The sequence below is a fragment of the Nannobrachium achirus genome (assembly GCF_963921795.1).
Source record: "Nannobrachium achirus genome assembly, chromosome: 14".
Taxonomy (NCBI): Eukaryota; Metazoa; Chordata; class Actinopteri; order Myctophiformes; family Myctophidae; genus Nannobrachium; species Nannobrachium achirus.
Genome location: NC_137821.1, coordinates 14161059 through 14186320, shown reverse-complemented (window position 1 = coordinate 14186320; position 25262 = coordinate 14161059). Strand labels below are relative to the sequence as shown.

General features: G+C 40.8%; 1 protein-coding gene across 2 annotated transcripts in view; it reads right to left on the bottom strand.

Moving 5' to 3' along the window:
* Window positions 1-17755, bottom strand: part of LOC308298535 (dynactin subunit 1-like) — a 42656-nt gene extending 24901 nt beyond the window's left edge. The window contains exons 1-8 of one of the 2 annotated variants that reach the window (XM_080742160.1): window positions 17648-17755; window positions 14413-14466; window positions 13684-13878; window positions 11840-11951; window positions 11375-11406; window positions 5088-5237; window positions 4203-4226; window positions 654-851 (exon numbers count right to left, since the gene is read on the bottom strand). In XM_080742160.1, the coding sequence (XP_080598286.1) occupies window positions 654-851; window positions 4203-4226; window positions 5088-5237; window positions 11375-11406; window positions 11840-11951; window positions 13684-13878; window positions 14413-14442 (741 nt within the window). In that variant the 5' untranslated portion in view covers window positions 14443-14466; window positions 17648-17755. The remainder of the gene's footprint in view (window positions 1-653; window positions 852-4202; window positions 4227-5087; window positions 5238-11374; window positions 11407-11839; window positions 11952-13683; window positions 13879-14412; window positions 14467-17647) is intronic. The other variant, XM_080742161.1, reaches the window with a different exon arrangement.
* Window positions 17756-25262: the final 7507 nt, after the last annotated feature.

The window sequence follows — 25262 nt, the reverse complement described above, 5'->3', positions numbered from 1 at the left end:
CTTAGAACATGTGTACTTGGTCTGCCTCGTGAGCTTGTAGATCTTCTATTTTTGGCTAATGTACCCCTCAGAATAGGGAGGTGAGGGTTCAAGTGATTAATGTAAGAAAAAAATTTCCTACCCCACATAGATTTGGCGACCCCCTATAGTAATCCGAGGACCCCCTAGGGCAGGGGTGGGCAACTTTGATGATGGAGAGGGCCACTATATTTTCACACTCACTCCAGAGGGCCACAATGCATATACAGTCAAAAAGTGCGACACATTTTGAGCTTGTAGATCTGATATTTTTTAATTGGAATCTTAAATACTGTAGTTTTTTTATATTCTTGAATTGGAATCCTAAAAAGTAACATTTTTATTTAATTTCAAATGCAATTATGTGTTATTTTATGTTAACCTTATGAACTTAAATACAAATAAATACATTGGACATGAAAACTGAAAAAATAAAAGCGGGTTATTAGTCATTCACAGTTCACACTACAGGTGAAGGTGGGGGCCACATGGGGCGGCCAGTTGCCCATGTATGCCCTAGGGGTCCCGGAAGCCCTTGTTGAAGACCCCTGGTTCAAGTGAACCCTCTGGTCCTCCCTCTTACCTTCTTGTTAAAGGCCCCTGGTTCAAGTGAACCATCTGGTCCTCCCTCTTACCTTCTTGGCCTCTTTGAGCTGCTTCTGCAGCTCGGCCTGCTGCTCCTGCATCTTGTTCTTCCACTCCTGCAGCTGCTCCATCTGGATCTTGTGCTTCTCCAGCTCCTTCAGCTTGGCCTTGTCCTCCGCCCGCTTCATCTTCAGCGTCTCCAGCTTCTCCTCCAGGTCCTTCACCTGGCCACGCAGGGACTCCTCCTCCTGGGAGGGTGGAGGAGGGTGGAGGAGGAGGCAGGGATGGAGGGAGGGAGGAGGACGACGAGAGGAGAGCAAGTCAGTGACGGAGCTCATCTCTCACTCAGCAGGAATGTCACAGTTTAAAGGGATAGTTCACCCCCAAAAACGACTTGTTTTCTATTGATTACTCACCCCATGGAGACTTGAATTCATGGATAGGTTTGTTGCATTCCTAAGCTTTAACTTGATAGGCTTGAATTACCATAGGGAACTGCATCACCCTTTCTTGTTTTTTCTTTTCTTTTCTTTTGCTAGTTGTTTTTATCGCTCTGACCTTTGGACACTGCACTACATTAGGTTGTGTTAGTAGTTTTGTTAGTATTTCTGCTTGTGTTTGACATGATGTAGAGATACTTGTCTCACTAACTAGCATTGACGGTTATGGTCACTTTGATTTGGGCACTGTATTATATTGATAGTCGTGCTTTAGGACACTTTATGTATATATATTATTTGTTCCCTATCCTCTTGTACCTTGCTCTTACTGTACTTACTGTACTCTGTTCTTGTTTTTTCTTTTTATCTTTTTCATTTTTTACTTTGTAAATAATCTTATACTGCTGTGCTGCCTCTGGGCAACTAATTTTCCCCCTTGGGACAATAAAGGTATCTATCTATCTAACCGCTGTTGGCCATCACATTATTGTTTTAGGAATGTGACAAAAGCAAAACAAATATCCATGAATTAAAGTCTCCATGGGCAGAGGGTGAGTAAAACAAGTCATTTTGGGGGTAAACTATCCATTTAAAAAGGATTAGTTCACCCAAAAAACTATTATATATATTTTTTCATTCATGTAGATTTTTTTGTTTTGTTTCAGACAACATTTCTAAGCCAATAATTCGATGACCGGGTGGCTGCTCAGTAGGAAACTCAATGGAGTCACTCCTCCATCATCAAATTATTGGTTCAGGAATTTAAAGCATATCGAATTCATGTAAAAAGAAATTGGTGCCACAGTTAAACTAATCGTTTTAATCAATTGTAAAAAAGATTATCCATTTGAATAAAATAGATATAAATGAAAAATATCATTTTTCATAGGATGATTGATTGAATCATTTCACAATACTGCACACCGTTGTACAACGGTAAGTATAACACAGAATTTAAGTGGTTAATCAGACCAATTGAAGTTGGTAATAGAAAAACAATATCGATTCATTGATATTTTAGGTAATATATAGAATAATCACTAGTAAGCCCTCATAGAAATTGTCAGAATATATCAAATTGCAAAAAAGAAAAGATATACATTCTTGTGAAACCACCACCAAAAACCCACACATCTATGTGATTACTTGTGTCACTCTTCATTTGACATCAATGACCACAGCAGAATTAACCAGAGAGCAACAACAGTGCCCTCTACAGGTAGAACAGCAGTAGTGAAGGGAGGTGAATTCATTCCTTACACAATAATAAGACTCTGGTGGAAGACAGTGGTGCTTTTTTTCGTTTCATTGTCTCAAAACTCTCAAAACAAGCAAACCCATGCGTCATCACAATTAACACATCTAGTGCCTCTTAATCTGAAGGTTGCTTGGTGCCTCGGCGCCACGCAGTTTCCTCCATAGGCCGCCGCTATTATTTTGAAGGGCTGGAAGGGGGTTGTTTTTGTTTTTTTGGATTATCACTTGACGGCAACGATTACGTCATCTAGTCACATGACAGTGTGGGACAAGAAGAGGAAAGATGGCTGCGCCCTGCCTTGTGCCTTGTTTACATTTAGATCTGCTGCAAAATGTCTCAAAATGGCTATTTTGTTTAAATGAAGTTTCTTTATGGGCCTCTCCATTGACTTAACATTGAGGAGCTTCACTTCGCGTGCACGCCCAACGTGCGTTGTAAACAAATCGCCGACATTACCGATGCGGGCGGGACCGGAGCGACGTACAGTAAGTAATCATATCTTTACTGTATATACAGTAAGATTCACAGTCCTCACCGTCAACGGCGCCATGGTATTAACCCTTTCAATGACGGTGAGGACTGTCAACGGCGGCGAAAAAGTTAATGTCAACACCTTGAAGCAGTGGTGGGGGATGAGGCAAACATTTTCAAGTAATTAAAACCCATTTAGGCGGGCCTAGAATTATTGAATGCTTTAACCAGTGAAAAATAGCAGATATACAAGCTCACAGCGCGGCACTCTGTGCCGCGCTGCGAGCTTGTAGATCTGCTATTTTTGAAAAAGTCGTGAAAATGTGTGCAAATCTTTGAATATATGTATTTTTTTTTTCTTTCTTTTTATCCCACAATTTTGTAACCCATTTTTTCACCCAGTGCCAATTGCCTATGTAATCCTGGGCTCTGCTCTCCCTCTGACGTGCCTGGGGAGACAACGGACTGACCTCATGCTTCCTTCTATGCATGAGGAGTCCAAGTTGCTTCTTTTCACCTGACAGTGGAGATTTACCTGGTTTGGACGTAGCGCGTGGAAGGAACACGTTATTCCAACCAGTTCCTTTCCCCTCCATCAGGCGCCCCGGCTGGCCAGGGGGAGGCATTATTGAGACCAGGATTACGTGCATGTTTTTGTGAGGGTATCAACCCTAGGAGACACGGGGAGAACATGCAAACTCCACACAGAAAGGCCCTATTGCCCAACCCCACCTAGGGTGTGGGCGCTGATGACGCGGAGGAGAAACACGCCGCCAGCGCCCATAGCGTCCCCCGACGGGAATCGAACCCAGGACCTTTTAGCTGTGAGGCGAAGCGCTAACCACTGCGCCACCGTGCCCCCTAATATATGTCTTTTTAAAGCGAATGTTTGTAACTCAAATTTAGCTTCTGGGTGGTCCCTGGAACTAGATATTTTGAGATGGGGGTCCGTGGCCAAATAAATATCATTTTGGGGGTCCTTCACATGAAAAGGTTTGAGCACCACTGAAATACAGTAGTAGTCTCTCAAGAACACACTAACTGAGCTCCAGTTAAGTGAAAAGGACCTTTTCTTTGACGATGGCTATGGCCAGATTGCCGCCATAGAAACATAGGGTTTTTCAAAAAACCTTAGAAGGATTCAAAAGACACTTATAAGAATCGGGTCAAAATGCTAATTTTCACGATTTTTCAAAAATAGCAGATCTACAAGCTCGCAGCGCGGCACTCGGTGCCGCGCTGTGAGCTTGTATATCTGCTATTTTTCAATAGTTAAAGCATAAAATAATGATACACAGTAATGTGTACCCGTTCTAAATGGGTTAAAGGATAGAACTGGGTGAAATGTGGGCCACAGCAGCAAGACCAGTTAGTGAACCAGAAATCTTCAGCATGCATGCAGCCACATGACAACACACGATAAACTCTACCTGCGTGGACATGGCAGGGTCCATCTGGTCACACAATGACAGCAACATGGATGGAATGAGACAAGTAATGGAATGACAAAAAATAAAAGTGATATGTAGACGAAAATGGCAGTGCTAGACAATGTATTCAACGGTCTATCTAGGTCTAGGATATTAATGCGTATAGCCTACATGAAACGACAAACATTTTGTAAAAAAAAAATTGCATTTGGTTGTAGTCATATTTTAGGCATCTGGAAAAGTTTTAGACTTCTTTTCGTCAACTAAATATGAGATTGTATTCAACAAAATCTACAGTTTTGATTTTGTCAACAAAAATGTATTTTGGCAGTCCTTGATGGTGTCGTAATGCAGATTTTACACTTGGTTTCATGCTGAAAATAACGAAAAACATCTACAAACTCACAACAGCGTCACAGCACGACGTGTTATGAGCTTGTAGATCTGGCATTTTCAGAGCCCAAGCGAAACCAAACATAAAAAAGACTACTTTAGTTAAAAAGACTACTCTTTTTAGTTCTACTGGAACTCTCTCTTTTTTTTTTTTAAGATTTGTTTTTGGGCTTTTATGCCTTTATAGATAGGACAGTAGACTGACAGGAAATAGGGGGAGAGATGGGGAGTGACACACGGCAAAGGTCGCCCGGATCGGGAATGGAACCGGTGACGCTGCCAGGCATCCATGCCTATGTGGCAATGCCTAAGTGGTATGCGCCTGGACCAGTAGGCCAGCGGACGCCCCCTTCTCCACTTGTTAAAATCTATTAATCTGATTATTTGTTGTCAATATGTTCAGTCATCATAGCTGGGTTTTTTTCCGTCTTAGTTTTAGTCAACTAAACTAACGCTGCATTTGGTCATTGGCTCTGGGTGGTCAAATCTCACCTTGCTCTGGGTAGCGGGCCCCGGGGCTGCCGATGCGGGCAACCCGCCGGGCTGAGGTATGACGGGAGCCCCCAGTGCACCCTGGGAGGACAGGCCCGCCTCGCTGACATCACTGCTGGACAGAGAGGAGGAGAGACCGGCCCGAGGTGTCTGGAGGCACAGAGGAGAGAGAGAGGGAGACGGAAACGGAGTGGTGGGAGGAGGAATGACAGAATGGAGAGGCCGTCAAATCACAGTTATACACACACTCGCTGTTGAAGGTGATGTAAGAGATATGTTTTTGTAAAACGATTTTTTTGGTTGAAAAGTTAAGCTCTGTATTTTGCTAGTAATCACTGCTACAGAGTAGGGATGGGACGATAAGCGATATTATCGTTTATCGTGATAAAAAACACTCACGATAATCGTATTGTGGAGATTTAATTTATCATGATATGATATCGTCCTCCGTCATGCACTGGGGTCAATTCACCTTTTATTTGCCGAGCTGCATATCCGGTACCACTTAAACCCTCTAGAATTGGTAAAAGGCACTTATAACATACTTGATAAAGTCTTTACTTGATAGTCTTTTTTTCACTCTATCAAAAGTCTTTGCCAAATAATAGCCGATCTACAAGCTGAGCTTGTAGATCTGCTATTTCTCGGCAAATGTTCCGCCCCATGATTATCGCGATAATATCGTATATCGCGATTTCTTTTGTCACAATAATCGTGATATGACCTTTTCATATCGTCCCATCGCTACTACAGAGTGTTCAGTAACAGGGGTTTTCCCGCCTCTCAGCTCTTTAGTAAACAAAGCACATCTCAGGAAATAAATGTTCAGGAGAGAGAACCTCACAAATCAGTGTTCCTGTTCAAACGTTATCCTCTCATCATTTGTTTCATCTCTCCAAATTCCACTTTTTTATCCTGTATCCCGTATGAGTGCTCTTCCGACTGGATCAAATCGTTATCCCGGTTCTGATTTTCTTTTTTTTCTTTTTTCTTTTTTTTCTCCTCTGGATTACTTAAGAGCAGGAGAGACAAAAACAGGATAGCAGTGATTTGGAATATAGCCATTTAACACTTATAACAATTAGAGATGTGACCGAATATTCGGCGCCGAATATTTTCGGCCGAATAGTGCCAAAAAACGCATATTCGGTTTCGGTTCCGTTTGATTTTACAGCCGAATAATTATTACCGAATAGTACCGAATACCAAATACCGAATATTACCGAATACTGAATACTACCGAATACTACCGAATAATGTATAGGATATTCAATATATATATATATTATAACAATAATTACATTGATATTTCTTTATGATGCAATAATTCAACTATATGGAATGTTAATATTTTGAGACATAATTTTTCTTTTATTACAAATTTACTACACAATAGTAAATAAATAATTCTACACAAAAATAAATATGTTATGTGTGCATTCAAAAGTGAGAAATAAATGTTTTATGGAACCATATGGTGATTATTATTTAAGTTAGGTTTTGCCATAATCATGTCTTTTGCCATAATCAGCATAATCATGTCTTTTGCCATAATCAGGTAGCTTTACAACAAAGGTACAGCAATGGTGCAAATATTAGTAATACAAATTAAATTATATACATGTATTATTCGGCTATTCGGTATTCGGTTTTCGGCCAAATGTTTCCAATATTCGGTATTCGGTTTCGGCCAAGAATTTTGCTTTCGGCACATCCCTAATAACAATATCTTTTTAAACTGTAATAATAATAATTCACTTTAACAATCCACTTGGTGCCTGTTTGACGCACAACCCATTTGCCAGATCAACTGAATGCCCAACTGTGGTGAGCGCACAGTTAGTAAACATCCTATCCATCACCACAAGTGTAGTCAAGTCAACTTGAACTGGTGCAAGTGAACCCCAATACATCTCCCAATATACCATTCAGGATATCTCACCAGCCATGTGCGTGCGACCGTGCGTTCCAATAACAATAGTTCTCTGAAAAGGCAAATTTGACTACAGTATTTTCTGGACTATAAGGCGCACCTGACTATAAGGCGCACTGTCAATGAATGGTCTATTTTCAAACTGTTTTCATATATAAGGCACACCTGACTATAAGGCGCACATAATAGACGCTACCGTTGCGTTATGCATCCAACAGATGGAGCTGTGCTAAAGGGAATGTCAATGTCAATGAATGATCCATAAGGCGCACTGGACTATAAGGCGCACTGTAGTTTTTTGAGAAAATTAAAGGCTTTTATAGTCCGGAAAATACGGTAATCTGAAATCCAGGTGGAGGACGTGAAAAACAGTTCCATTCAAGACAGCCTATGCAAAACCCGTCTAGATTACATGCTTCACATAGGCTGGCAGAGCTCTCCACACGCATCACAGAACACATTGGAGGTTTTGTCGAATTTTCACAACAGGATTTAGGTTAAAAATCAGCCCTTTTGGGAAATAAAAAAGAAAACAAAAACATAATCACACCCAGTGTGAAGTGAGCGATGCCTTTGATGAGTTAATCTCATTAAGCTATATGAACTGCAGGAGCAACATTAAATGCCTGTTCATTCATTTCAAGGCTGCTCAACAGCACCACTCGGTGACTGCAGCTGGCATTGCCACGAGACATACAGAGTACTCATGCAGGCACCGCTCAACAAATATACACTACACGAGCCCAGGTTCGTGTGGCATCCTACACCCGTGCCAGTTCCCAGTGTTGTTCCTCTCACCACACACGCCTTAAGTGACACCAGGCATTACGTGGGAAAATGACAGGCGGCATACCATGGCCACCCAGGGGGAGCGGATGGAAGTGCGCGACAAGAGGGAGGGGAGAGAAGCGGCCGAGACGAGGCGGCCTGGCGTCCACTGTGGAGAACGGCCTTTGGGCGACTTCAACTGCTGAGAGGCTTTTGGTGTTGAGACACTCCACTGTTGAGAGACTCTTCTTGTTAGGGACACGTGGAATGGAGCTGCCGAGATTGGCTGTGCCTTCAAGTAGTGGAGGTTCTCAAACTTTTACATTTAAGAAGATCCCACTTTTACATTTAAGAAGATCCCACATAACTTTGACAGTACACATACATATGTGTGTGCTGTCAGAGTTGCAGACTTTTAATGGTCAATTTAGAACCCCCTCGAGGAACCCTGAGATTCCCTCAACCCCACTTTGAGAACCACCGCCTTTAAAGTACGTCAGAAACACTGATCAGCGTGTATACAGAGCAGCGGTTTCACATAATTCAACAGGTATACGCCTACAGTAATTCAACTACCCCCAGACACTGAACAGCCTGGTCGCTTAGACGAAGCACTGTCATTGTATGTTTCTGTTTATTGTATATTCATTCAAAAAATGGACTTAATCCTAAACGGTTATTCAAAGTACATTATAACTGAGAACGTAATACTATTCCGTCCTTAGGAGGTATGCAATTCAAACGGCTGAGTCGGCAGTAGCGGGGCAAGGCCTCTCGCTTCGGGCCAGCTCCTCGCTCGGGTGCTCTAGCCTACTGCTGATGCTACCATCTGCCTCGAAACCTTGAGATGCAACATGTCAGTGGTTTGCAGAAACGTACAAAAGTTACACTGCACTGAAGCACCCCCAAAAAGCATCGACAGGACGGTCTGTGAATGCCATAAAATCCTCACTATTTTAATTGGACTCTAACCCTATTTTTTTGGCTGATGGGGATTTACATTACAATTGATAACATTATTACTCATGAATAGCTGTAAACTTTTCACAGGCGAGTTCGTTTGTAAACTCTGCTTCACCTTGAAGCTCTCCGACCTGCTATCGAAAAGCTCACCTTTCCAGAACGACGGGGAGCAGGCTGGGGAAGAGCATGGGATAGGATGTGGAGAGGACGTACACACAGTAACACACAGGTTTACACACGCATACACACGAATGCGTGCACACGCAGCAGAGGAGAGGCAAGTACAAGAGGTTAGCAGCACAGAGGAAACATTGTCATTGTCAAGTCAGCTGAGCTTTAAGACAGACAGTCCCATTAACCACCGTTTCATTTAACAATAATTAGGCAAGTCGACACCACATAAGTCATAGATGGGAGCATAATAGAACTCATGCAACAAAAAACTAAACAAAAAAAGTACAAAAGGAGTGAGTGACCCAAACAACCATCACAGTGAATTAACCACTTGTCCTATACAGTACTGTACTTCAAACAGTGAAAATAACAGAAAATACAATATGCATCGAGAGCTTGTAGATCTGCCAATTTAGAAACTTTTTGATAATGATAATGTGCTCAAAATATGGATGCCAAGTTCAAAGTGGTTAAAATACTGCACATAAAATGATAAAAACCAAATTCTAGGGATGCACGATTAATCATTCGTCTTAAAGCAGAAGTATTGGTCAATATTTTATTGTGAAGCTCAAAATCCTTTTGCGATTTGCAGATTCAACGAGTGTTTTCTGGGGAAGCTTTCAAAAGAATGCTCCAGTAGGTCAAGTAAGGCAAACGAGAGCGGATAAATGTTGAGTAAAAATAAATGCTACATCTTTGCTACCTTAAGTTTGAACTATGTACATTGAGTGGGACTAATGAATCAGGTAATACAAATGCACCCACAATCGCAGTCACTGTATAACAGGTGAAGACAATGTCCAATATCGTGCATCCCTATCGAATTCACAAAATGTGTCTGCAACAAAAACATTATGGCAAAAAGATGAGAGTCAACTGTCAACTGCTGACATTCCATCATCCTGACAGAAAACAGACAGCGATAAATATCACGTGCAAGTGCGATGACTGAAAAATGTAAACAAAACACCAGTGAATGTGGCAACTTGGAATTTCTGCTACCTTTTTAATGCTCACGGGCGTCTGCAAATGGATTCAGAGAACAACAAAAGAGAAGACACGTCAAGGGGTGGGAAGCAAAGAGACAAGGAGTGTCAGTTGCTCGGGTGGGTCAGCGTGGAGAGGACGGATAAGGATTAGGGATGGGTGGACTGCAGTGGTTTGCTTAACTTTTTTAGCTTCAGTACCCCCTTTGCCTGATTTCTGAATTGAAGCGCCACCCTTACCAGGCGACAACATTCTGCTTGGAAAACAGCAAGAGAAAACCATAGCTTGAACTGTATACCAGGGGTTCCTAAAACTTTTTGTCTCAGGGCACCCCATAAATATTATTTTTAATCCGAGGCACCCCTACATTATAATTTTCACTCCCAGCACCTTATATTTATAGCATATCGTCGTTGTCGGGTGGAAACCTTATATGTCCAAAACCGTTCGTTTTGTATTTATCATCTATAAAATGTACTAAACTAGGGAAAACAGCAGATCTACATGCATCACGAGGCGTTGTGTGCTTGTAGATCTGCTGTTTTCACTAGTTCTAATACAAGTCTTGTATGATGAAGCAGGGCTTTGCTTTACAAAAAGACGTACACTTTTGAAACTTGGAGATACAAGGTTTCTGCCCGACAGTGACGATATTTTAGTGATTATGTTGCGAGGAAAACGTTGAGATAATAGCCATTTTGGTTAGAACTGACTGAAAATAACTTTGTACTTTGAAATGTTAAAATGATACTAAATATTTTTTCAAGTGTCCAAATAAATTCCAAATATTATCAAAATTGAAAATAACTTTGTACTTCAAGTTTAGAATTATACTAAATATTTTTTCAAGTGTCCAAATAAATTCCAAATATTATCAAATGATTTTGCGGCACCCCAGGGTGCCCCGTCACCCACTTTGAAAACCCCTGCTGTATACAATGCTATGAATGAATGATAACCCACCTTTTGAAGCAGCATTACAAATAAGAAAAGGAGTGAATGAGTTGCAATTAGTGCTTGCTGTGCAGATATAGTTCAAACTGGTGATCAGTCCAGTTTTGAGGTCATCATGTTCAAAATAAACAGACAAAACGGCAAGTATTGCTTTATATTCAATAGCAGCTGTTGTGGACCTGCAGATCTTTAAAGTGTCAAAACAAATTAGCACAAGATGGTCAGTATTTTATCACTAGAGAACACCATCAAATGAATCTTTCCATTTTCTCTCACAATCCGCTTCGTGCTGTGCCTCACAATGCCCCTTAAACATTCTAAAATCCATGGAAAACCATGATGATGCAGAACCGACGAAAAGGTGGATGTCCTGCTTCGCAGTGATTGGGTAAAGCAGAATCTCCGCTTCACAAAAAGTGGACTCTCCCCATATTCAGAACCACCATATACACACATCAGGAGAGTGTTACAGACGCAATGCAACAGGATATTTATGCCTGCTTACCTGTTTGGTTGTTTTTGGCGTCTCCGATGGCTCTGAAGAAAAGACAAGAATAAGAAGAAATTATTTTTAAAAAAAAGGCAAAATCTTTAACTTTGTTGTATGATGAATAGCAAAAATGGCCACAGCTACAAGCTCAGAACGAATTGGTCTGCAATGTTTGCTAAATGGAAATTCTTTCTACTTCAAACACTTTTCCTTCTGCCTATAATAATATAAGAGGAAGACCAACCCGGTCCAAAAGCATACGTTGTTCTCTGTCTAGAGACGTAAATAAACCATGTGAAAAGAAGATTCCTTGTGTGCTGGGCTGGCTACTTCTTCACTGTTTCATGTTATCATTGAGCCGTGCACCGTAAAGACCTTATTCAATTTGGAGTGTTGCGGGCATTCTGCTTTGCTGCAGTCACTTCTCTCTACTACTTCCGCCTATAATGACATGTCCAACATGGGGACAGCAGGTTTTACCTCTCAGCTTGGGCAGCTTGGAGGCACCAGTATCAGGAGTGGGCAGCTTGGAGCCAGCGGCAGCATCAGGGGTCTCTGGTGTGGAGGCACTGGAGTCCTCTACCAGCTGAATCTGGACAGACACACACATCACACACACACACACACAAGGGATCAGGACAACACGACACAACAACCATATCATTTGAGTGGATACATGAAAACGGGAATCTTGGATTAAAAGGAGTAGTTCACCCCTAAATGTTTATTTATTCTATCGATTACTCACCCCATGGAGACTTTAGTTCAATAATATTTTGTTGTTTTTGTTGCATTCCTAAGCCAATGATTTGATTATAAAAAAATGTGTGCTGGGAAACTAAAACAATATTATTGAATTCAATCTCCATGGGGTGAGTAATCCAATCATTTTGGGGGTGAACTACTCCTTTAAAGTTGTACTATGTAACTTTTTTTATAAAACAAATCTTAAAATTCTCCTAACTATTAAATCACAAAAGTTTTAGAAGATCCGCGCCGTGAATTTCAGCCTGTAAAGCCTTCTCTATATGTAAACTGAGATCCTTGCCGTGGACCGGATCTCGCGCCAAAATTGCGTCATCACACTACCGGCCAATCACAGCGAGGGTTATACAACTGCCGGCCAATCACAGCGCATCTTGAAGTGGGGTCGCTATGGCAGCCATATTTGTTGTCGCCCGTTTGTACCATCCCTTCTCTAGGTAATTTCGCCTACCAGGCAGGGTGAAGGAGTCCGTATCTCTGGAATTACTGAACGCACAGGAACAAGGGACCCCTTAAAAGATAGATCTCAGCGAGGTGGAGGCAGACGCGGGGGTCTGAAGGTACGAAAAACGGACGAAAGACGCGGACGCGACCGCGGTTTGCTATAGGGCTAATGACCACTAGTTGGGCAACTTACACAGTATGGCTTTAAGGAACGTTGGATGTCATTCATACTTTGTCACATGACAGCGTTGCTGACATAAAACTGTATGATTTTTGTTGTTGTCCGTGTTTGTGTCATGAGCACATCCACACTAACTGGACACAAATATGACAACTGCTGTCTATACTGCATTATCCATCCAGCATTAGTTTCAGAGTAAAGCACTGAAAATCTAATAAGTGATGCACCAATGCCAGCTGAAATCCTCAAGATTCAAATCTGAATTACCGTGTGGGACATTATTGTAACATCGTCAATCAATACATAATGATGAAAAGTTTGAAATCTTGTTTGAAATGCATCGTTAGGCACATTTCAAACATCCACAGCCCTTCTCTGAGGCTAGAAAAAGAATATCAAGGATAAACTAGAAAACGTGGGCATAACCACAGAAAAAGAGGATTGCACACACCTGATTTAGTAAATTGTTTTGAGCACTGTGTCTGTCATGCACCGGAAATAACCCATCTCTACAAGCTCTCAGGTAGGGATGGGACGATATGAAGATTTCATATCACAATTATTGTGACAAAATAAATCACGATTTACGATATTATCATGACAATCAAAATCCATTATCCTGGGGTGGAACATTTGCCAAAAAATAGCAGATCTACAAGCTCACAACATGTCGCAACGCGATATGCAGCTCGGATATGCAGCTCTGCAAATAAAAGGTGAATTTATACCAGTGCATGACGGAGGACGATATCGCGATAAATTAAATCTCCACGGTACGATTATCGTGAGTGTTTTTTATCACGATAAACGATATTATTGCGTATCGTCCCATCCCTGCTCTCAGGTTACAATCATATCTTGTAGATCTGCCATTTTCGGTGCACAACTTGAGTATTGCTCATCCGTTCCCAATCTGTGTCATGTTCTTGGTTACCTGGCTCTGCCGGACGAAGATGCCGTGGTTTTCCTGGCAGGTGAAGTATCGCTTGCCCTGCACCGTGCCGTCGTTCTTGCCCTTGGGCTCGTCCAGAATGACACCCACCCATTTGCCGGTGGCAAAGAGGGTGGCACCCACGAAGGCTACGGTCCCACGGTGGCCCTTCCCGATCACCTCCACGACAGAGCCCACCTTGAGGAGGAAGAGGAGTTATATACTGCACATGAAATGTTGGGGTGTTCGGAAAGGTTTTATTTTACACATGGCAAAGTCATTACTAGACATTTCAATTATACTGTATTTGTTAAAGATATGGCAACAGATATAGGACAACCTCAGATCTTTGGAATCGGCAACAGAAAATGGAAATGGAAAATCACAAAAGTTCTGAAAAGGTGACTGTACTGGTAGCATCACAGAGGCCCCTTTTACACCAGGCTTGAACCAGTTCCATTATTTTTTCCACTCGTCTACTTTTCTGCGTTTCCACAGAAAATGAATTGGCTCAGAACACTAGAAGTTGGTTCAGAACTGGAACCAAAGAAGAATACTTGTTTTTTCTTGCCCTGAACTGGGAACCAAAGTGAGAGCTGCAGTAAAAAAAAATATATACATATATACATCCAGACATGATCTGCTAATGCTGCTAACAAGTTAACAACTTTTTATTGTGTTATTCAAAAACCCAACCAGAATCCAGCAGCAGCCATCAGAAAATCAACTTACCTTGGCAGGCTTACCGCTGTCCCCGCTCATCTTGCTGATCAAAGGGCTGGTCAGCTAGGGGACACCAGAGAGGAGAGGATGTACGTGTGGAGAAGGAAGAGGGGAGGAAAAACAGAACAAAAAAAACGATGAAGGACGGTGCACTACAGAGACCAGCAATGATAACTACGGCTGTCAAGATTATGATATTTTACATGCCGATTAAACGGCTTTGAAGTTGCACATGGTAGATATGACACATAACCTACATAACCTAAATATACAAAGACATTACTGACATATTTGACAACTTTATACTTAAAAAAAGAGTGATTAATTGATTGATTGATGCGACGCGTTGTGAGCTTGTAGATCTGCTATTTCCACTATTTTTTAAAACATGGAAACGATTATGATGATTATAATAAATTAAGACAAATAATTGCGATTAGACGATTATGTAATAATTGTGACAGCCCTAATGATGGATAACTGCAAGAGTTCAAATCCCATATAGCAGGGGTCTTCAACAGGGTGTCCGGGACCCCTAAGGGGTCCTCAAGAGTTACTACAGGGGGGCCGCCAAATCTTTGTGTGAATCATAGGTACTTTATTTTTTTATAAACATCTTGAACCCTAGCATCCTTATCCTGGGGTGGCAGCCGTTTGCTGAAAATAGCACATCTACTGTACAAGCTACAAACAAGTCTATGGAGCTATCTATGTCTATGAAATCTATGACAAGGTTTAATCTGCAACGATACGTATATTGCGGGGGTCCCTGCTTATCTCGCTCTCTCAGCTAAGGGGTCCTTGGCCTGAAAAACATTGAAGTCCCCTGCCATATAATTAGATAAGATACATCTTACACATAGCAGTTCAATAAGCCCTCTGAAAAAAGATCCAAAGACCCAAATAGACATCAACCGGTTCCACTGTTACACTCCCATTTTAAGCCCCGATTATCAAAAACGAATTTATTTATCCAATTTTCTTTTATTCATTTTTCTGGGTTGCCACCATTCTATTTTCACCAACGCCTGGAGCTTTGCTTACTCCACGTGACGTGACATGGACTCCATGTCCCAGAATTCATAGTCATCATGAGCCTGCAGTGCTATGAATCTCATCTAAGGAGAAACCTCAGGCTGCACAGACTGTAGAGGAGACCAACACAACACACAGGGTCATGTGTCCCCCGATGGCAACAGGCATCTTAATAACAAGCCGTTTCATACAGAGAAGCTCATTGAGGATGCATATGACTGCGGTTGACCATGACAACTCAACTTCCCTCCAGCGGCGGCTACATGTGAGCTTCACACAGCTACATTACATGCCGCTAGTCCAAAGGGCACAAAGCTATTTTCCGCTCCCTGATGGAAGCAATATTACAGGACTTACTTATTTTTCTATATTTTTTACATTTTTCAACCTGCCTGAGGATTCAAAAATCGCATATTTTGCAGGAAGTAGATGAAATGTATTAACCTCTTGGAATCTCATCTAGTCTAGAAATTTTAAAATGGAAAGGACCGTTATAAGGATGCTTTCTAAAACATCATTTATGGTTAGCTGAAGATTCATAACATTTTCTCTCTTCATCCCGAGTTCCAAAACATGGTGAGACTGAGGTGAGTATCATCGCCACAAACATTCTGTCATAAATATCAATTCACTTTTTTGTAAGCAACGGGGCCAACTGCATTAAAATTAGCATAAGCATATGAAATGAAACGCGATATTATTTTACTGTCCATTCTACTCACCCTGGGGGTATAAGAATGTCTCCTGGTTAAGGCCATTGTGGCCAATTCCTCTTGGCTAAACCTATAGTCCTAAAATACAAGTCAGGTATTACTCTTTTCTCTCCACCATCCCTCCTTCTAAGAGAGAGAAAATAATTCCCCCAAAACAAGGAGGGTCTCTGGGAGGGATCTTTAAAGATGCATCACAACTACGTCAAGATGCCATGAATGGAGCGTCTCGTGTCTGACACTTGTCTATGTAAAAAATAAAGGATACTTAAAGGCATGTCTTACCAATGCCACTTTGTTTTAAATGTTGTCCAATCTGTATTATTAGTATACAACATAACTTTGTAACCTCTGTGCCCAGAGGCACAGTTCAGAAAGAGACAACTGTAGGAGCAAGAGGAATCTTTACCAAGTATTGCTATACTAGTGTCTGGATCTTATTGGATATCCCATACTATACTGTGGGATGGATGAAGATGATTTTTATTTCCATTGAGGATTATTTTCCTGGATTAAGGCTTTCTATTGAGGACGGACTGTGCAGAAGAGTTTCAAGGGTGGTAAGAGAAGACTGACTAATTGCCCTAATCTGAGACTTGAAGTTTGCTTTCTTTTGGACTTGAAATGATTCGTTTTTTTTTTTGTTTGTGGACAGTGACAAGTGTTACATTGGTGGTAAATGTAAATGTTTTTAATATTTTTAGCTAGGACTCCAACTAAAACCCTTAAGACTATAAAAGAAAAGAATGACCTCTCCCCAAGGCAATCATTTAATAATTGCATACTTTTCTATACAATGACAAGTATGAGATGATCAAATCAACTAAACTAAACTAAAATTAATCATTTAATAATTGCATACTTTTCTATACAAGGAAACCATGGCCAATTGTTGACCAGCACTCATTTCTTGTCTCACTAGTCACTACTAGTATTTTTATTTTCATAAATGATAGTCAATCATACTGTATATGCCATGCCATTGTTGTATGCCATTGTATGTTTTTGTTTGTGTTTTGTCATGTCATTTGGACAGTATACTTGCTTGTCCACATATGCCAAATTGTATATACATTAAACCAAGCGAATAAAGGCTATAGAGTTACTTTGCAGTGGTTGACTCTTGTTTGGACTTGGTAATTTACCTTGTTTGTTGACTATAATGGTTTCATGACATTTGTAAACCGTACAAGATACCAAAAGCCAACACCCACAATGATTTCGTCACAGTTCCACGGTCACATTAAATTATAGTTAACCGTAAAGATGCAACGAAATCTAAAGAAAACACGAGTATTTCACATTTTTCAGTTCCATATCATCAGTATTGCAGCTTTAATGAGCTGCATTACAGCTGGTGACATTCTGCTGCTAATGACATGGAACACAAAAAGCGACAACAAAAGTACAAAGGCTATTTGTTCATTTGTGACGTATTTTCTTTTGACGGCTGACACCAAACAAGACTAAAAAGACACTAAACTTGTCGTACAACATACCGACAACTGTCTGTTGGAGCGTTGCAAGCCTCTGGTTGATGTGGAAGATTAGTAAATAAAGCTCTTTTGACAACAACAACACCACACAACGGACCACTTCCGTTCTCGTCTACAAATCAATGGTGCGCCGTTATATCGGGTCCGGGGTGAAACATAAGCGGTTAACCAAAACGACCGCACGCGCAGCGGCGTCAGTTCAGAAAAAAGCTAAGGTATGGCAATTGGCAACGTGACTGGTGGGTGTCTTGCACGCGTGACCTCGCGCGTGTGCAAGACACCTGTCATGTTGCCGTACCTTTAGCAACAGGCACGATGAAAAGTACATTTTATTATTTCCCCCTGTAGCCAAGGGATAGCAGCTGCCATAGCTTGCCGTACCCAATTGACGCCTCTGCGCACGCGCCCTTTGATTTTCATAGAAATTTCGCTTTACTTGCTCTTGCTTCACATACCATTTCTAGTAGTCTATAATGCATTAAAAAACATACTTGTCAAGCGTTATCTGCTTATAACACTGTATTTTTTACAAGAACTCTATACTATATGCTTATAACAATAATGCTAACACATTCTAAAGCATTCTGAGCCTATAAGTATGCTTGTTATATGCATAATACACTGTATAATTAAATCATTTCTATGCATCCCATATTAATTTTCATAGTTGTAAGACATTATAATTATGTTATAATGCTTTAAAATACTGTCATAAGTCACTATAAGTGGTTGTTGCTTTAAAAGATTATAGAGATGAGCCTATAATAGTTGACCTTATAAGTCGACCTTGCTTTAGTGTGTTATGGTTATTGTTATGAAACATTATGAGCATTAGTTCTTATAACTATAATAGGCTACAGTGTTATAAGTAGTTTATCATTCTGTTTATAGTGTATCATAGTCAGTCACGGGATGCATAACTACAGTAACAGACCAAATTATTTCACGGTTGCTTGTTTATGTATCCTATGCAATGCAATTAATTTAATTCGTTTGAGAATAGTCTTGCTGCAGACGCATGAAGGACCTGAGTGGCTGTGGCTATGCTGCTAATTGACCACAAGGTGGCAGCATACAGTAGGTAATAGGTATACTTTGATTGATTGATTGAAGAATTTATTAGAAGTTTGCAATAGAAAAAAGTACAGTTTCATGACAGTACAAATCACTGGTACAAGGTCAACTAAAAGGAGATCCTAGAAAGCCGAGGCTTATTTCCACAGGAACCACACTTTAAGTATCTCATATAACATTGAAAGACAGACGGATAGAACATAGTACTTTATCTAGGATAATATCAGTTTCAAAAGCATAACATCAAATACAAAAGGCAGAATACAAAGAAAAAGGGGGGGGGGGGAGCATGGGGGCTTAGTCTATTTACAAGTCACGGGTAGCTGCTGTCTGAAGGTGACTTTTCATACCAATTTTGAAGGAGGCTAGGGATTTGCTCTCCTTTAGGGCTTGTGGAAGGGCGTTCCACATGTTGATGGTATAGCAGGAGAACGAGTTAGCGCCTTGTTTAGTGTTAAATCTACGCTGATGATGATTAGTGGAGCTGCCTCTGGTGTTATGATCGTGAACATCCTTGACCTTTAAGAAGTAGTTTGTCAGGTACATGGGAATCTTGGAGGTGTAGTGTATCTTGTACACCAGGCCCATTGCAAGATGCTGTACTCTGTCAGCTACTTTGAGCCACCCCACGCTTTTGTGGTGATGCTCGGTAAGGTGGGTCAGAGGAGGGAGACCAAGCACAACCCTAATTAGTTTGTTTTGGGCTGTTTGGAGCTTTAGCTTTAAGGCAGCTGGGGCGTCGCGATACCAGACAAGGACTCCGTAATCAATGAGGGGCCCAATAAGAGCACCTCCTAGTGTCTTACGGGATTTAATATTGATCAGTGGGGCAACTCTTTGCAAGAAGCGAATTCGTTGATTGACTTTATTGATTACCTTGGTGGTCATTTTTTCACTGGATAGGTTAGCCTCCAGGATGCAACCCAGGTAGCAGATGTGGTTTTTTCTTTCTATCACAGTGTCACCTACTTTAATTGTGAAGTTCTCAACTAGGCTAAGTTTCTGACTAGATCCAAAGAGGATACATTCAGTTTTGCCTAGGTGAATTGAGAGTCTGTTGTCATTGAGCCAGGTGCAGATCTTTAGTAATCTTTAGTAATAATAGTATTATTAATGTAGCAATGCAATGAAGTCCATGCTGCACAGAGATATGGCCCCTAAGTCCATCATTTTCAGATTCGACAAACATACACTAAACAGAATGACTGTGTAACTTGCATGAATATAGGCTTTGCCTTTGTAACTCAAAAACAATTCAGTCAAAACACAAAGTGATAATGGCCAATAATCAAGTCACCCTAGAAGAATGTGGCAGGATACAGTATAACTCCCACTGGCTGTAGTCAAGTCTGTCCAATATTGCACATAACATACAATTACAATACAATAACTAATTATCAAGCACAGAACCATCATCTCAGTGCCTTTTCACTTATATGAGTTAGAGTGTTACTCTGGGAGGTCAGGGTTCATTCCCCAGTCAGGTCATACCAATTACTTGAATTTAAAGCGACAGTGATTGATGGACCCATGCCTCCCTGCTTGACACTCAGCATCAGGGGATTGGATGCAACATACTAGTGTCATGTCCAGGGGGTGTACATGTAAATCGTGCTGCAAGTAAAATTGTAGGCTACTGATTGTTTTTATTTTTTTAAATTTTTATCCCACGATTTTTGTAACCCATTTTTTCACCCGGAGTTATCTAATGTAGGCTAATCCTGGGTGCTACACTCCCTCTGCCAACCTGGGCAGAGCAAACGTAGTGACCTCATGCTTCCTTCTATGCATGAGGAGTCCAAGCCTCTTCTTTTCACCTGACAGGGGGGAGTTTCCCTGGCTGGATGTAGGGTGTGGAAGGAACACGTTACAGTGATGTTACTAGGTTTTCAATGTAATGGGTCCCGGGACCCACAGGTGGTCATTCAAATGGGTCCCAGAAAAGTCCTCAATACAATGTTTTCGAGCGCTGTGAGCTTGTAGATCGGCTATTTTCAAAATCTTTGCCTATTTCTTCTTTCTTCTTATTTTACAATTTGGCTAATGTTTGAACTTAGAACTAGGATTTCTAAATACACTAGGCTACAGACACCCATTTAATTATATTTATATCACTGGGACCCCAATTTATATTAAAATTATTATATTAAAGTACAAATGGAACAGGTCCATTTGGTTCCATTTGTTCACCGAGTTACAGACCCATAAAGTTCTATTTGGTTCCTAACTATCATTTATCTGGGGACCCCCTGGAACTCCCTCAAGGACCCAGGACCCCACTTTGAGAACCACTAGTGAAAATAGTTTTTAGCTGTTCCAGGTTTAACTGATAATACATCTTTACAGTGTTTATCTTACACAATACATTAAAAAACAAATTAAACTATCTAAACTAATATAGCAACTTAAGTAGAAGAAGTACATTATTTTAACATGGACTCCAATGGAGGCGCATCCCCGGGACCCCAGGACCATGACATGAATGAGTCCCTGGGCGACTTGAATGAGTTTTTGATGCGGGATGCGCACGTATCACTGACGTTATTCCAACCAGTTCCTTTCCCCTCCATCAGGCGTCCCAGGGGGAGGCAGTATAGAGACCAGGATTACTGCATGTTTTTTGTGAGGAATTGTCTCCTACCCTAGGAGACATGAGGAGAACATGCAAACTCCACACAGAAAGGCCCTTTTGCCACCCCCACCTAGGGTATGGGCACTGATGACACAGAGGAGAGAACACGCCCACAGCACCCACAGCATCCCCAGTGGGAATCGTGTCCAGGAACTTGTAACTGTGAGGCGACAACGCGACTTTTACTGGTTCATGATGCCTGTCATGGAATTGAATGACACTCCTTTGGTTCCCCTTTGCAATATAAAATTGTAATTGTAACAAACCTACACTATATACCTGATAAATATATTATAAGTAAACAACAACACCTTCTTATTCCCATATGAGATACAATAATCCATCAAAGAAATAAGACAGGAGAGTGATCAGAGTGAGAATGTAATATTTACTATGGAGAGAGAGGATTCAAGACAGGTATACAGTACATAAATAATGGTTGGTTCGTGCTCTCTCTGACAAGATGGTGGTCAGACATTCGTATATAAAAGAATACAGTATATGACAGTAAGAATCGTGGGACTCATTGATTCGTTCCCATATCAAAACAAGAAGACAGAGATACAGTATAACCAAAACATGATCTCGTAGTCAGGGCAACCACAGTCACCATGACCTGTAATTGGCTAGCCTGAACCTACAGTACAACCAAAAACATGGTCTCCTATACTGTAAGCTCAGAAAGTAGTTCATAATATACCCTTATATGGTCATATGAGCCTCATACACAAATCATACAATTATGTATCATAATTCATATCAATCAATACCCCAACTTTTTTTCCTTTGAGACCCCTTCTTATATCTGACAAAAGAGTGCCCAGACTGCCCGCATAAGTGTCTTATAGGCCTATTACTCAAATACACTCACAATATGAATCTTGCATATCACCGCACAGAAATTCCCTAACATCCAATATACTTCTCGTACGAAGAATAGAGAACAACGCTGATCTACACGCAACGTGACGACACATGACACATTGTGAGCTTTTGGAAACTTTAGCTCTTTTGGAAACTTTTTGAAAGATTATTTTTCTTTCCTGCATGACAAGTTGCCCTGGTGTCACGTTGAGAGCATTCAGGCAGATAGTAGATGAAAGCAAGTTATGATTTTTAGGCTTATATGTTAAAATGTTGTACTAAAACAGACAAGCCCTGTGACCTTTTAGCCTATAAACTACCAACTTCTGTAATCCTGAATGCTTTCCGGAAGAGGGCGGTTTACGTAACGATACATTTTAATAGCGATTCAATACATATCACGATACATGTTTGACGATACGATACATGGACGATATTGGTTCATTCATGGCGATACGATATACGATACGATTCGATTCAATGATTTAAAATCGATATAGTAACTATTTAGCAAAGAAACTTAATCTGTGTGAAAGGTGTGGATAGTGCAGGTTTTTAAGGGAAACATGTATTATTATGGATATAAATAAGTAAATACAGTGATTATCTGCCAAATACATGGACATTGTATATTGACAAACCTGCACCTTGACATGAACCCAGAGATTACACACATTTATCGATAGACCAGTGTAGCTATATGGAATGGAAAAGTAATTAAACCCCTCCTTTTCATTTTTTCCTTCTTAAAAATGCTAATGCACAAGTAGGTAGTATCGATACAATCGATTCTTTGCACTGCCGATTCGATACGATACAAAATCAAACGATACGATTCGATTTTAGCTGTTTTCATTTCGATATACTTCGATTTTTTAAGTTAAAAACGTTATTTCGATGCAGTTACTATATCGTTACACGCCTAATAGTGACCTTTAGCACCAGTGCAAAATGTTATATGGTCATAGTCTTTTAAATAAAATGTAATTTAGTTTTAGTCATCTGAAAAGTTTAAGTTTTTGTCTAGTTTTAGTCGACTAAATATTGTGAGATTTCAGTTGACTAAATCTACATTGATTTTGACAAATTCTGGGCAGGCTTTCACACTTGCTTGCATGCTGAAAATAGCCCATCTACAAGCTCACAACGCGTCGCAGTGCGACACATTGTGGGCTTGTAGATCTGCTTTCAGAGACACCCGAGCGCAACCAAACATAAAATGTATTTTATATTTTTTTGAATATTTCTATTTCTACGTTTTTATTTAGTTTTCTTTTCGTCAGATAAAGAAGGTAGTCGACGAACATTATTCGTCATAGTTTTAGTCAATGAAATTAACACTGGTCCAAAAGTGGATTGATTAGATGACGTCCAGATAGGATAAAGGTGAGGTGCCTTCATTGGCAGTGAGCTGAGATGATGGCTATTTCACATGGCTGTCCCACTAAACTCAGAAACCCATTGTCCCTCATCTGTCATTTGATTTGAGTGACAGACCTTGCCTCTTCCATAAATGACACTGCATCATCATTAGAATACCGTGTACATGTTTTGTGGTTCTCTTTTTATTTTAAATGTGTTAAATAAGCAGTCATTACACAGAGCCACATAACAAAGATTGTATCTTGTATCTTCAGTATAGATGCCAAAAATACTCCACATTCTTAAAACTGAGGGGCAAGATGAATGAACCATCTGGTTGTGGAGTGTGTAGCCAGGAAGGAGGCTGGCCCAGAAGTATGTGAGAAATGTGGACAGGGAGGGGCAAGAAGTCTGTGCAAGCTGATTGCGTGCTAGAGTCCTGTAAAAACCCATGCAGAGAAAATGACAGTTGGCTCAATGCATGTCCAGTTCCATCATGGATAGACAGTGGTTCTCAACCTGTGCGGGTCGGGACCCCCAGGGGGGACCTCAAATGATTATAGCTTAATGTGAAACATTGTTTTCTCATCATCACTCAGCAGTAATCAAACCAACATAAGTATAAGTGAATAGCACATTTCTAACGTTGCAATTTAAGGACTTTTTAATACCTCTGAAATGACAAATTAAACATTGGCCAAATTGTCAAATATAAGAGACCAAAAATTGTGAAAATAGCAGATCTACATGCTCATAACGCCTCGCAAAGAACCCTGTTCTATTGTGAAATAGCAAATTACAAAATGTAATTCCTCAACTCTTGGTGCTCGTCAGGGTGGGGGGGGGGGTCACAGCCTGAAAAGGTTGAAATCCACTGGATTAAGACTTGCGGCTTCATATCTCATCAGTGCTGTGGGGAATATGATATCTCTGTTGTGTGAATCATGTTAATGGCAACATGTTGAAATGAATAGGCTATAGTGTAATTAAACCAGGCTAATCATCTTTTGAGTTGGTCTATGTACAAACTGACACATTGTGAGCCTGTAACTCTGGACCCTTACAGATGATATAAGGGTTGATGATGATGATGATGATGATGATACAAGATGATGATGATGATGATGATGATGATGAGGAGGAGGAGGAGGAGGAGGAGGAGGAGGAGGAGGAGGATGTGATGATGAGGATGATATTGGGCATTTCAATTGAAATGGAAGTCAGAAGAGTGGGCGCTGGGCACCTAATAAACTTTTTTAACTTTGTTAAATTAATTGGCTATTTATTTCAAAATGGAAAATGTAAGTTCAACTCAACATTTATAGCCTACTTTACATTAGACAATATTATAGGCTTATGTATGGGAGAAAATACTGAGGTGCCCACTCTGCTCACTGCCTACACAACGTCTAAGGAGCCCACTTTTCCTGCATCCAACAACAAGCATCATAGTTCATTTAAAGTTGAAAAAGCCACTCCTAGTCTTAATTCTATGTACTAGGTCTGGAACTGTCCTCTTTGTGTTGCACCAGCCAGCGCCTGCGCCTCATAATTAGCCGGGGACCAATCAGGGAGCGGATGGGATGCGGTCGGCAGGGCAGGGCAGGGAGACAGTGGGAGCAGAGGAGGACAGTCAGTCAGTCAGTCACAGGACGGCCGCTGGGGCTTGGCTCTGTGTCTGTGCTG